Below are 15,418 nucleotides of genomic sequence, written 5' to 3' on the forward strand. Positions count from 1 at the left end.
TATGTGCATGGTTTGAAAAACGGTTTCCCTGACATTTTAAAATTAAAGAAGGATTGTAATGGCTGCTGCAGCTTTCTGTCTCATTGTTTCATACGACCGGCTCCGCCCTCAAAGCTTAAGATTCCCAGACAAATTTTGATGTAGGAGACAGAAGTGAAATGGCATTAATGTTTTATGTTTAGACACAGGAGAACAATTTTTATGTTCTGTACAGTTTTTGAGTGACTGTACACTGTTTTAAGACAAGTCGTCTTAAAACAGATGGATGTTAGATTTAGCCTAGTATTTTGTCAGACTGCTCCACATAAAAAAACTAAGACGAAATAAGAAGAGTGTTTACAGAAGAGTGAAGTGGTATATGTCAAGTTATAAACGTCTTCAGGAACAAAATGATAAATCATGCAAAAGCATATTGGAAGGTTAATTGAAGAAAGTCCCATGAAACAGTATAGGCTAACCTACAGAAACTGCAGTTGGGACAAACTGTCTCGCTGTCAAGAGACAAAGATAGTAGAGACTGTAAATAGGATTGGGATTAGGTTTCAGTAAATACCTAATATTAAATGACTCGCATTGCTATCAAGGACAAAAATCTTGATCAAAGCATCCCAAGTAGAAGCATATTTCAGAATTAAATTCATATTTTTACAAAAGCAAAGTTGCAATTAGTATGCTACTTGATTGTGTATATTAAAAGACATTACTTTTATTCAAAGGTATTTGCCTTAATCAGCTTAGCTTGTTTAAACCACAGACATAATACATATTACATATGTTTTCCACATACATGATAATCACTCTGACAAAAAGACATCAAACAGAAAGCAGAGAATTTTTTTTTTTTTTAAAACCTACCAGTTTCTAGAGGGATAATGCTATACCCTATTTCTTTGCCCTATATTTACCATATAATATTTTTGTGTGTGTCAACTTTTTATGCTCGGAGCCACTTTAGTTCATAAAATTTATGCCACATTTCATATAAAAAAAATCAGAAAAGAATAGAGAAAACAGGGGGAAACTGTAAAAGAGGCTTGCAATATAAAAGATAGAATCACTGCACAAGATCACTGAACTGTGGATTCAATTGTTCCATAAATCTCACTCTTTACTCTTTGTTGTAAATATCTTTAATACTGTTTGAAATGAACAAACAAAATATCTAAAGCAGACCACTGATGTCCTCTTCTAATCTGAGGCATATGATGTTCAATAAGCCTCAATAGCAGCACGTACATCACAGTAGATTTGAGCCCTAGAGTTTTTGGGTTTTGCTTCTTGAAGGATTAGTAGCCTGTGGAGGTTACACAGCAAACAAGAGTTGTGTTTGCTGAATGAATCAGTGTGGAAGATTGAGTCTATTCAGACATTCAACCTTCTTTGGAAGAATCTCTTGCTTTCTCCAAAGTATTTTGAAGCAATCATCGCAACAACATCCATTATTCACTTTCTGCCTACTGTTTGGGTAACTCTTTGAAAGGGGCAAATGCACAGCTGGGAGCTCTCCTTCGCCAACAGGGATGTTCGAGTAATATTTTACGATTCATAATGAATTGAAGTGTGCACATTTTCAGCTACTGAGCACATCCTTTGTGTAACTATAAAAATATGAAGCTACTCAAAATCTGAGGGCAGCTGTATTATGGCTGTTTCTGATCTTTTTGTGTTAAAACATCATGCAGTTCTCACATTTACTTGAATTTTCAGATCAGCAAAACTCATTTCAATTATTAACCTCATTTCCATAGCTTTCATTAACCGAAAAAGAATGCATGTGAATCAAAGGCCGCAGAGCCATTTATTTTCCGTCCGATGTAGCAGATTAGAAATTTCTCACAACTTTACAACAGAACAACACGGTACAATTTCCTCTTTTCTGACAGAACCAACAAATGTAGCAGCCTCAGTGGTGTTCTTTACATGTTAGGAGCAATAAAATAACCTTCCACCACTGGGGCTTCTGTCTGGGCCCTGTCTAAATGAGACCCATTGAGCTTACCTAGTTATGCAGTGTCTGCCAGCACTTAAGTCACCAGGGACTGATCATGGAGATATGGCAAACACACACATGTTGTACAAACACAGGAAAGTGCTGACACCCAACAGCAATCTCAAGTTGCAAACTATTACTGGAGTCACGGTAACAAAGCCAAAACTGGGAAAAAGAGGTCACACAGTGGGGTGTTAAGGTTGGTGGGAGCTCTGCGGTGGGGTGGTTGATGGTGAGGTAGTTAAGTCTGCTATTACACGGGGGGTTTTTGCAATGTTGAATTCCACTGTGCATGCTGAGACTTGTGAAGAATAATTATCCCAAAAAAAGACCAGCGAAGCAGGATTCAGTTGCTTATGCAAAATATAAGTCAAAAACATACAATTTTGGAAAAACTAGGTGTGTGTTTGTATTTTGACTCTTTCTTGACGATGTATTTAATGGGGATCATTCGAACAACAGTACGTACCAGTTGAGAAGATTTAATTTAGCACCTCATTTCACTCAGTAAAAACAACTTTTACAGGCTGGCATCGTGACACACGTTTAATTCTGCCCTCTGGTAATGGTCTGTTTCATTTAAAAGTCTGCTTGGCAGCTCGGTAGATAACAGATGGAAGAAAAATGTGGGGAATTATGAGAAAGATTGATTTTGCAAAGAAGAACGGTCTGGTGTTTTTCTCTGAAGCAGACTTTTTTTCAAACCCAGTTATTACTGGACAAACAAATGTGTGCAGAAAAACAATAACGTGCACACAAAGACAGAGCTGTGTGCTCTGTCTTTGACACATAGAAAAGTAGATATTCAAACACCTTGAATGTTTGTTTTAAAATTTGTCATATTACAACCTCTGACTAATTACCGGGATTTTGTGACTGACCAACACAAAGCATTGGAAAGAAAATCATTCTTAGTTTTCAACATTTTCAAAGAGAAAGTGGCTTCCATTCAGCCTCCTTTATGTCAATTGCTCGCAAAAACACTTTGCTGTAATTACAACAACACTTTCTGACGTGACTTAAAACTGTAAACATCTAAGTTTTGACTGAACTTATTCTTTTTTACAGAGTGGCTTAAGCTTTTCTAGTCTGGCCATAGGGCATTTGTGAACAGTAAGTTTCCAGACTTGTCAATGATAATCACATTAGTTTAGGCCTTCGACTAGCCTGTTATAGCACAATATATATTTATTTAATGATTCCATTGCCATCTAGTTGTATGAGTAGAATTGTTGTGCTCCTGAAAGATGAACCTCTACCCTACTCTCAAATCTTTTGCGGCCTCCAACAGGTTTTCTTCCAGGATCGCCCTATATAAAGCTTCATCCATCTTCCCGTCAACTCTATAAAGATCCTTGTGTCTCCTAAAGAAAAACACCCTTACAGCACAATGTTGCCACTTTCACTCAGCAACAGCTTTCTTCTTGTTAGTCTACAATAGCTAGACTAATAGTTGTCCATAAGCAAATTTTTTTAACCTCAAATGTATTTCTCTGCATCTTCTCCAAATCTATCTCTCTTTGGTACTCATTCATCTCCTTGCCAGGCTTTTAAGTGTAGGTCAATACACTTCTTCTGGCAGATTTGTTTGGTCTTCCACACTCAGACTACACATAAACAATTGGTTACAGTGGACTTTATTCAGGAATATTAGTATAATTAGAAATACCAATACATAAATCAGATTTATATTTACAAAAAAAACATCTATAATTTTCTTTCCATTTTATGATTATGCACTAGTTTGTGTTTGTTGGGTTACAACATTAAATCCTAATAAAATACATCAAAGTTTGTAGTTGTAACATGACCAAACACTAAACTTCAATGGTTGTGACAACTTTTGTAACACACTGCTTACACAAGCTGGAATGAAAAACAATGAATGAATGAAAAAGATTATGAACTGTCAAGAATGCAAAAGGAGAATTACAATTTTGTGAAGTTTCCCTGACCTATATGTAGGTGGAAGTAATTATATTCAGCAAAACTCAGCAGAAATGTAGTTAACTTAACAAAGGTTCTTTTTCCTCAAAGCTCTTCCCTAAAGTCTTGTAAAAGTGTATTCCTTCAGAAGAACGACAATCGTTGTCTTTTAAGGCATCCCAAGCCAATCTTTAAGCAACCATAATGTAAACCAGAGACTCTGAACTTCACTTGTGGGATCTCAAAAGCAGACACAGGAATGAGGTAAAAAGAGAATGAAAGAGGGAGGGGTGGCACGAGAATAAAGTATCTCATTTGAGCCCCGTAAAAAGCAAAGAGGCACAAACATTTATCTGAGGCAAGACTTTCATCAGATGCTTTAAGAGTGTAGAAATAACACAGAGCAAGATGCTGATAAAGTCGAGACAGGAAATGGGGAACGTTTGGTCTCCTGCTCTCATGTTTCACCCGGGACAAGGGGGTCCCACAAGCACTCCCTCACTTACCCCCCACCTCCCCTCTCTTTCTGTTCTGCTGACATACAAAGACCACAACCCTCTACAAGCAGACGGATCAGCAAATGGAAACCTAGCTCCTTCTAAACAGAAATAAACACGTTTAAGGATATAAATAAATGTGAAGAGGTTTAGCAAAAATTAAATTCTTCATTCTAATGAAGATTAATATATTCATTAGTCAGAGTTATAATGAAGATATCCTTTTTCAAGGAGATTTTCTATATTTGCGCTATACTCAAAGATGTGTGAAAGAGCAGAAAGCAAAGAAAGCAAAGAAAAGAGGCTTAGTTTCATCAGACAGTGAGGGCTGAGCGAAAGACGGTAGCTGTGTTTCATGTTTCAAGCGAAGGATGGATTTTTAAACAAACATCATAATTCAGGTAACTCCATGCTGCGACCATGACGCTCAGTGATGAATCATCTCTGAGATCACCTCATTACTGCCTCTTTGGTATGTGGAACTTTTTCGTGAAGAAAGAATGCATAGCCTGAGTTTAGCATTAATGTTCCTTAATTGTAACAAGGAGTCACATTACCGAGTTCACCAGGATTTGAAGTAAAATATAGTCAGTTTGTATTGCAGACAAAAACTCACAATGAACAAATTTGATAAAGAAAAATGGAATAGTTTATTTTTCAAAGGTTGATAGTGCTGAACTATTGCCCCTGAAATGTGCAAGTTACTTTTTAAACATTTAGTGAAAATCAAAAGTTATGTTGAGATATGTAATTATCAATCAATTACTTCCATAAAAAAAAAAAAAAAAAAATGCCATTCCTGGATTGGCTGCTTTGCAAATGCCAGCCAATAGCGTGGCAATTAGCAATGATGAAAAAAAATGTGCAAATAGGCAGGGTTTCCACAAATAATTTGAGTAACATGAAAAAAATCCTGAATAGGTGAATATGTGAATACTGAACTGCAAAAAGGCAGGGGTCCAATGAAGCTCCTAATTTACTACAGAGTGAAATGCTTGTTTTCCAGTTTTGTAAAAGCCCCATACACAGTCCTGCTCAATGTTAAATCACATTAGTTCACAACACTCTTTAAAAAACATTAAAAACTTCAATCTTTTTTACCAGATTTTTTTTCTCAGAAGTTACTTAGATTGTTTAGAATAGATTCTCTTAGTGTTTTTCTCTACCTTGTATTAGAGAAATAAACCAGTCGAGACATTTCCTGTCGCGACTAGTGCAGTTTTCACTTTTAAAATACAAAATCTGAATGAACTGAACATTTTGAAGCATGTTTTGCTTCATATGTTGGATTACTATTTGTGCCACACTGGGCGCCTGCTTCCTATTTACAGCAGTAGTTACCAAGGTTGTTCCATGTTACATGCAGGAATAGGTAGCTTGGTTAAAGGACATCGGGGAAATAACCTCACTGCATTGGCCTCTTAATCAGCACATTGAGCTATTTATAGTGACCCTGAGCAAAGTAACATAACAGAGGCCTTTTTAATTTTGTTTAGGTTTCATGCAAACTGAACAAAATTAACTGATCCTGTAGAGAGACATTGAGGGCAACAAAAAAGTTCAGGTGTTGTAGGAGAATATAAGAGATACTTTATTATCCCTGAGGGAAATTTGTTGAGCGGTTACATGTACAATGACTACAAGGTCACATCCAACAACAAAATATAAAATTGAAAAAAATTATAAAGTATAAACTTGTGTCAGATGGGAAATTAGTTTAAAAATGAAAAAAATCAAGAAAGTTATCAGATTTATAAAGAAGTAAAAGAGAAATTGGATGAAAAGATTGTTTAAAATAATTGCTTGTGCAGCAGAAAACTCTAACATTTCCTTGAGAGTAATAGTTGATACTAGTCTCCCAACAGAATATGGGATGGGTCCTTCAGCATCTTCTTTGCCTGTTTTATTTCAGTGATTTCATAGATTGACTACAAGGGAGGGGGTAGATAGTTCAACCCAACTATTTTCATCTGTCTTTTCCATGCGTGCAATTCTACATTAAGATTACACAGTGAGTGAGCCATACCAGGCACATGTATCATATCTAATTATGCTGCTCAAGACAGCATTATAAAAGATCAGTATTATCCTGGACTCCAACCAGTCTAAGCCTGTGCAGAAAATGTGGTTTTCAGGCTAGTTAGGAGACAATCAATATGCTCATTCCAAAACAAATTACTGCACATAATGATACTCAGATATTTAAAGGTAATAGCACTGGAGTGGTTGTTCCACTTGTTCATCTGAAAATGTGATGACTGGATTATTCGGCCCCATACTACTAAGAATGAAAAACTAATGTGAGCATTGCACAATAATATAACAAACATGAAAAGAAAATAAGAATAAGGTTAGGAGACAATATTTCTCAAATTAATACATAAATAATTACTGAAATATAAAAAGTCATAAAAAGCCTCTCCAGAAAGTCACTTAACTTGTGAATTCACCTGTATGTATTTGTGTTGGCAAAGACACGTGGCTGATTTCCAATTAGGGACAAAAAAATGTAGGTGGACGTTAGTGGTTGAACACCAGGGGAGAGGCCAGGATGCCAAATTAAAGGGCAGAAGTGGAGTATGTACTTATTCTCACTCATGATGTGCTCTGTCAGCCCTGCTGCTTATAATGGCATGAGAAGGGCCACTTAACTTGTAATCACTTCTCTCTCCCCCTTTGGCTTTGTCCTCTTCTCCTGCACCCCCACCAACCCCAGATTTTCTGACTGCTGGCTCCGATCTCTAATCATAAACGAACAGAGGATCTAGAGCAGGAACAGTGGCCCACCCCACACCCCCCTTCTCCTTGCCTACAATCCCATAATCAAAGGGCTCCTGGATACCAAGAGGCAATACAAGGCTTTGAACGAGAAATGGGTGCGCCTCTAATGCATCATCTAAATTTTGAAGAGCCATTTTGCAGCAAAGGCAAAAATCACAGGTAGGGAATCAGCTCGCTGCCACCACCATCATTATTGTTAGGATCATTATCTCCCATCTCACTCAGTACTGTAATTGAAAGTGGGACCTTTTAAACAATTATTTTCATTTCCTCTCCATAGACGAAAAGGCAAAACTTGCCACAATATGTCAAGGTAATTTCTGCCCTGTGGTGCACTTTGACTTTCCGCGCCCGACGCTAACACACACACACACACTTTCACATAGTCCAGAAGCAATATGCGTTGTCAAGGCACACAGGTCAGCCATTCTGGCACAGGCCTACCTGTCAAGCGCTGCTACTTGTGCAGAGCTCTGCTAATGGACTGCTAATAGAAGTGAATGTTGCACTCTGAAGCTCCCCTGTAGTTGAGAGTGTCACACAGGGTGATTAATGACACTCTTCTCCTCTTCTGTCCGACTGCTTTCACCCTTACTTCTCCCTGCCTCTGCCAACAGCTCCCCCTTCTCTTCATTGCTCACCTTTCTGTCCTTTACCTGCGTCCTTACAATCTCCTTCATCTCACCTATTTTGTTATTCAAGTACTGCTCTGGAAAGAACAAGAGTTTTCTGATTTTCCATTATACCCTTCACTAGTCAGATTTTGCTGGCTTCAAGGCATCACCGCATGAGAGAAGCAAATAAAAATGTGGCAGAAACATGGAAGAGCAACATTTAAAAATAAGTTGTTTGACTTACTGGACTGGCTGGAGGATCTTTTTTTTCCATATTTTAACGGAACAATTCTTTCTTGTTCCACCAGGAAGAACTTTATAGTTTTTCAAATGCGGTAAATTGTGAAACATCATTAAATATGCTCTGAAAAAAGAAACTAAATGTTGTTTTGATTCGGTGGTGTTATCCAGACACATGGCAGAGTGCCATTTTATAGCACAATCCAGCAACTAAGTTACCTGTACTTATAACAATGATGCACATATCACACATGACCTAAAAATGTATTTAATTTTGTAATTTGACGCCTTAAAACTGGGCATTTGTCTCTTTAAGTAGCTTTTCTCCACACTCCACCTTTAGTGTGCCCTCACAGAAAAGCCTCTCATTAAGCTGTTGACAACCATTCTTTGGGTTGTTTGCAGTGAGATGATGAGCTCAGCAGACTCACAGTTCCACCAGGTGTTTTCAAATTGCTGCAGCCGCTGCTAGTCTGGTGGGGAAGGTGCAGGAGGGAAGTGAAGTTCGGCTTGGGACTCCAGCACAGAGGAGGAGCTTAGCGTAAGTGGAAGGTGCTTTGTAAGAGTAAGCATTTATAGAAAGAGGAAGAGTCAATATTAGGTATCTTCAGTATTAGTAAGATGTCAGTAAAACACAGAAATACTTTAAATGCAATGATTCAACTGCAGGAAACTAAAGGAAAGGAGCACAAATATTCAAAGTGATGCAGACAGTTTATGTTTTCCAAGCATTTTGGGTTTTGCGGGTCATGCAGTCTAGTTGGTTATATTAGGATGTATTCAAAAAACATTTAAAGCCACAATATAGTATTTAATTCAAAACTGAACCGTGAAAGCTGTGAAAAGAAGCAAAATAAGGGGAGATGGAAAAAACATTGCCATGATACAAGTGAAAAAGAAAAAGAGCTTTTATGAACATTAAAAGGAACAAAATTGAATTTTGAACAAACAACAGTAGAACAGTGAACCACGCAGTAGGGCAAACTGAAAACATGGCAGCCACAGTATCCCGCCTCCACCAGCCAACCACAAGGTATCCTCACCCACAGGAGGAGCGAAGAACTGTTCCCGGCCCTAAAATAGCACACGTCTATATTTTTTGCTTTCATAACAATAGTACATGACATCAAGTGGTGCAGGGAAGCAAGCTCAGCAGCCACTTTTCACAGTAATTATCGCTTGCTACCACGCTCCATCTGTGGCTTAGCTAGCAACCAGCATGTAGCTCTGCCCCGTTGAAGCCAAACTGCGCAGACAATCTTTCCCCAGCTCTCTTCTATAAAGTGTGCGCACTGCAAACCTAATCTCTATTTACATCAGTTACATTACGTTCTTCGGTTACGTTTAATTTATTGAATTTAAAGCTGTCATTTCGGTCAGCTCACGGGGGAAAATTTATAACTCCTGCTCCTTACACACAATGTGCTTATTGTGCATACGCTCAGCTTAAAAAATGACCCAGATGATTGCAATGTTAGTAGACCAAAGGGAGCTACTTTGTCAGGCTCCGGGGAAGCCTGTTAGAAAAATAATAATAATGAAAATACCATTCCCGTTCACTCCATGCAGCGCCCGGATTGTTCGGAACAGGATTGTCATCTACAGTAAATATGAAAGCCTCGCAGCACACTGACTCATGAAGGTTCATAATCCATATATGTATCAAATATCCTTTAACTTTCCCCTCTATAAAGGATCCTCAGAGGACACATCTTCAGGAAGCAGAGAGGAGCAGGGTGTGAGAGAAGCAGGAAGGTACAAGAGCAGCCATATGGAAAAACTGAACTAATCCCCAGGATGGCCCTCAGCACCTCTGTTTCCAGTGGCTAACGCAGAGACGAACTACATAAATGTCAACCTTAAGGTCAGGCGTGAAAATAAAAAGAAATCAAGTATGAAAACACTTCAGATAAGATTTTCTTTGTTTAATGAAACATGGTTTTCAGAACTGTGATTTTATGTGGTTGAAAAAACTTACTTAAAACCCAGCAGATACTGCTTGTAACTCGCAGACAGATTTGTTTGCCCAAAATGAGTTCTTAACCAAGCAACTGTCACAAAGCCCTCACTGAAATCTGTCTCAACTTGTCTCTTTCAGTGAGGCTTCAACCAAGTGAAGAGCACTTGGATTATTGGACTGAGTTAGAGCCCTCAAAGAAAATTAAAAATGAAGCAAATACAAGTACACAGAAGCAGAAGATGTGTTCTGATAACCCACAAACAAGCCATTCAGGAACAGAACTGTGTTGCAAGTAAGCGTCTGTAAGCGAGCCACTTTAATCACCAGTAGTTTCACACTGAAGAAGCATCTCTCAAGCGATTTGGAAATGTGTACAGCTCATCATGGCCCCAAAATAGCTAAGCCCATTAATTAAGCTCAAACAATGTTCTCCTGCTCTATCGACTTCTTAATGGACAGAGAGGAACCTTGTTCGTATTCCCATCCAGTCAATGACACAGAGCTCTCCGGGGTTTTGGAAAGGGTATTATGTCATCTCGCCCAGCCCTTCAGAAGCTGTTTCTGGCCTGTATTTTGTTCTTCCTCGCCCTTTTATTCAACCCCGTTTTGCTCATTAACAATGTAGGAGTGAGATGACAATTTGGAGGAGCTAGATAAGGTTGCTCACAGACCCTAATCCTTGCCACACGATAAGTGCTTGAGCCGCCAATATAACCTCGTATGGCTCTCAAAGACCGCAGACATTTAATATGGTGAAATACCCATATACAGTTGAGAGACCACCTGGCTTTATTCAAGGCTGGTACTTAAACATGCACAGACACATTATGAACAATTAAACAGATGCACACTTCTCAGCCCTTTGACAGGTAATTTCATCCACAAGAGGATTAAGTAAATACCTTCAAGTGTTTTAGCTTTAGCTTTGTTCTGTGACTGACAGCTACTACAGTTTGCCTAAAACATCAATGGAAAGTGTGGTAGACAAAAAAAAAAAAGTTTTCTCTCAAAAGAGGTGGAAACAATTGAGTTTCAAAAAATGCTTCATGTAATTATGGTTGCAATTTTAAAATAATGAGTTGCATCCATAAACATAAATTCCAGTGAAAAAAATGTAATTATATGTTTTTGCTTGAAACGTATGTATTCTCAGATTTTTTACTACTTTTGACCAACATACCGCTGACAAGATCTGATTGAGTTAAACTTGGTTCATATCTCTGATCCATCGGGCTTTACATGCCTCATACCGATTCTGCTGATTCAAATTTTCTTTTTTTTCAGGCAGTAATAAAAAAACAAGGAAAAATATAAACCACATTTGAATTTAAAGAGGGAGTCGCTTTACGTCAAACAAAAAATAACTGAATTACAAGTCAACACAATGCATGCAGCAAAGTATACTAAACTTTATTTTTATTTTATGACTATGTCAAAGGAGCTTGGTCTATTGCTTTATTTAAAAAAAAAAAAGGCGGATGGTGTTTTTATTTTTGACAAATTAAAAAATATTCATTTGTGATTTCAAAAGATATATTACTATTATTTATTATTATTATTATTATTATTATTATTATTATTATTATTAATTATTATCATTATTTTATTCCTCACCAAAACAACTCTAAGGAAAATCAGCCCATTCAAATCTTTGGCCGATCCACCGGCATAGCACGTATTCATTCAATTCGGATCGAGGAAACTTAAATGACCCTAAATGACTTTGTAGACATTCATTTGCCAGACAGATTAGAGACTGACTTTATAACTCTGTCCCAGAAATTGCGTACACGACTTAAAATGTTGCTACTTAAACTTTGGGGGTGTTTTTCCTCCCCCGACCACTACAACCACTCCGGAGCTTTTGCGTGCGTGAAACTTTGACCACTCGTGAAGTCCGCACTAAGCATTAAAGTTTACCTTGAGCAAATCCTCCATCCAGCAGGAGCAGCAGCAGGAGCCAGGATACGGACGGCATCTCCAGGGAGAATCTGGTCACTTTTCCCCTTCCTCTGTCAGTCTGTGCGCCGCAGCCCATGATGAGGAGTCAAACTGCGCTCTGAGGCAAGTCCGAGTCTCTGAGTAAATGTATCTCCAACACGCTTTATCCTCCCTCTGCGCGCCGCGTTCCCGTCCAGGTATCAGCCTCCACAACCAAGAGCGCACAGCGTGGCTCCGCAGAAGATATCTCCAGCGCACTGACTGTTTGTTTGCTCTTTCCTCACAAACATGTGATAGTTTATAGGAGAAGATGTGGGCGCATCGTCCTCCGTCAGAGGAGAGGATGTTGCGTTAAAACCTGACTCCTTTTGATTTTCCTCTCAGAGGTTCACCAGATCTGCTCTGATGTGTGGATCGATGCCTTGAAGGTGGATTCATGCTCCCTCGCCAATTCGAAGTCCAACACGCGGAGAGTCCCGCTCAGCCGAACCTTTCCAGCCTGTGCGTCTCACTGGCGGGACGGAACCCGGGGAAGGAGCCGTCTCTGCGGACTACCTTGCTCCTTCAGCCAATCCAAGTGCTCCGGCGAGTGGCGGCGCTGTATCAAAACCTGGCCCGGACAGCAGCGAGGAATGGAAGCTGTTCATTAAATGCGTGGCGAATACAAGTTCGGGATTTAGAAGAAGCAGTCAATCAAAAGTGTGACATAAGAAGAAAATGTGGCATTCCCTACAACACTGTCTCAACGAATATGAGACGCAGGTTGTCTCTGTCTCAAATTATCTGCTTCCTGCTTAAAAATATTATTCCTCATAAATTTTGAATATTACAAAATACCAAATGTTAAAAGACTTGTAATGTAAAAATGCACATGCACCTGAGTCACACATGTAAAAATGATTTTGTCTGGACTCCTTTTGCATGACTTAATATCTTAGTGTGAAATAGCATTGAATTAGTCACCCTGTCACTCTGCTGAGGTGTTAAAAAGCCCAGGTATCTTTATTAACACCCTTCAGCTCATCTGCAGTCTTGAGTCTGTTTTTTTTTTTTTTTTTTTTTTTTTTTTTCATCTCGACATAAATTCATTATGAGGGTTTAGGTCAGAAGAGTTTGCTGGCCAATAAGTCACAGAGATATGATGGTTATTTTATGAGCAAATCTAAACTGCTGCTGGAAAATTAAATGAACATCTCTGGAAGGCTTGTCAGCAGAGGGAAGCACAAAATGCTCTGTAATTTCCTGGTAGATGGCTGTGCTGACTTTGGAGTTGATAAAACACGGTAAACCAACACCCACAGATGACAAGGCTCTTCAAATATGGAAACTTCATCCTGGACTTCAAACTTGGCTTCTGTGCCTCCACTTTCTTCAGACTCTGAGACTTTCTTCATGAACGACCTGTTCCTCGATATGCCTGCGAGGTGGTTCCTGTGCATTCCCCATAGTGCATTCAAAGCTGTGCTTATCCACATTGCTTATGCATCGTTTTCAAATGCACTTTTTCCTTCTGCTCAACTTTATATAAATATGTTTGAACAAACAGCTTTTTTGTGTGTTGCTAACTTTAAATTACACAAGTGTTGTATTTGTGTTACACACACATATATTTTGAATTGAATCCAGGTCTCCTTCCCATAAATTATGTATTTGGTGTAAGTTTTATGAATGACAAATTCGACTACGATTATGAACAAACTATGTTCCATGTGAACAAAACATTTGGGACCTTTAGAAATTGTGATTAATCGAACAAAAGATGAATTGACTAAAACCAGCCTGGTGATGTTCCTATAATCATAATGTCCTGAGGCCTTTGTAAAAAAAAAAAAAAGAACTTCTGCCTTGAGCAGCTACAGGGTGAGAAGACAAAAATGTCCCATAAACTCCTGAATACTGATTTATGAACAACGGTGCCAGTACAGAAGGGCCACTAAGGTATTTTCTCGTCATTTTAGTGCAGCTGAAATATAAAGTAGAAAAAAATGAAAATACATCTCATCCAGTGCATTACTCTATATCAAATCTGATTTATATTTCCAATGTATTGCAAACAGATGCTTCTGATGCCACCTTTCATTGGAAAAATAAATCCTCACAAATTCTGTTTGAACACTGCATATCAGATAGGACCTTGCACTGTCCCTTGTTGAAAACAAATCAAATTGTTATTTAAAAGTACTAACAGCATGCCATTAGCTGTATAAGGAACATGGCCTAACAGACATACATCCACACAGAAATTCAGAAAAAAGAAAAACTGCTTGAAATAGGGCTTTTTCTTTTCGGGGAGGAATTTGTCTCAGCTTTCCGATGGAAGGCTGATGGGTTATTACATATGCATGACAGAGGTCTGAGTAATGTCCCCGACACTTCGTGATTAATGTGAAACATGAACTCCAGCACCATATCTGCACCGATATGAAACTTTTAAAATATGAATCTAATTTTAGGATTCCCCTCCCTCCCCCTATCACAGTCTCTAATGCATGGTGATGTCAGCAGGCTCCTGACATCTTTCTGGCATTTCAATTTTGGATAGCATACGCAGGAAATTATTTATTCTTGCTTCAGACCTTCCCAATATAAAAAAAGATGTTTATGTATATTGGTAATGCTTGTTTACAAAGATCAAAATAAGCCAGAGCGATAAATTAATCACAAGTAAATCATGAGAATTATGTTTTTATCTTTCTAACAAGCAGTACATTTTTAGTCAAGTGCATGAAAGGTTTCAAGGTATAACAACTGTGTGCCAAAAGTGCTTGTGGATCAACTGTAGACTACACAAAACAACATTAGAAAAGCTAGACTAAAACAGAAAGGGTCACCAGCTGCTGTTCTAAACTAATCTTTGTGGCACAAAGCATGTTTCATCTAAATTTTATGATTTGCTTTTCAAAGCAAATCATAATTTTTTTTATTATAGTATATATATCAACACTGATAGATGTACTAAAAATATCAACTCATACTGAAATTTCTTCATCATAGTTAAATTTTTTTACGAAGGAAACTAGAGATGATCACACATCAGAATATTAACAGTCAAAGAAAAGAACAAACCAAAAATCTCAAAACAAAAACGTGACCCAACTGTGGAACACTGTACATGACAAAACCAATAAATAATAAGAAATTGTGGGAATTGTTTTATTTAAGCAAAGCCTTTTTTATGTAAATCCAAACTAAAGAAGACAAAGTTTGAGATCAAAAGATGATTTTGGTGATGGTTGGTTCTTGGATTACAGTTTCCTCGTGCAGTGCTTAAAACTAAAATACTTGTTTATTTTAGGTCATTAGTCTTAAATTGGCTTCTTAGACCATGTATATTCAACACATTATTCAAATTTTTCTCAGTCTTGTAGTTCTACTCCCCTCACAGCTAACATTCACTCTGCTGAATAACTCATCTGTTAACCATTCCAGTAATCGTTCATCCCCGGTGTACCACCTGTTCCAGCTTGGC

General features: G+C 38.2%; 1 protein-coding gene across 4 annotated transcripts in view; it reads right to left on the reverse strand.

Moving 5' to 3' along the window:
• unc5cb (unc-5 netrin receptor Cb) overlaps positions 1–12,762 on the reverse strand; it is a 139,587-nt gene extending 126,825 nt beyond the window's left edge. For all 4 annotated transcript variants that reach the window (XM_055040139.1, XM_055040138.1, XM_055040136.1 and 1 more), the window contains exon 1: positions 11,929–12,762. In XM_055040139.1, coding sequence (XP_054896114.1) covers positions 11,929–12,046 — 118 coding nt within the window. In that variant the 5' untranslated portion in view covers positions 12,047–12,762. The remainder of the gene's footprint in view (positions 1–11,928) is intronic.
• Positions 12,763–15,418: the final 2,656 nt, after the last annotated feature.

This window comes from Poeciliopsis prolifica, unplaced genomic scaffold (genome assembly GCF_027474105.1).
Source record: "Poeciliopsis prolifica strain line A6 unplaced genomic scaffold, Auburn_PproV2 SCAFFOLD015, whole genome shotgun sequence".
NCBI classification, from domain to species: Eukaryota; Metazoa; Chordata; class Actinopteri; order Cyprinodontiformes; family Poeciliidae; genus Poeciliopsis; species Poeciliopsis prolifica.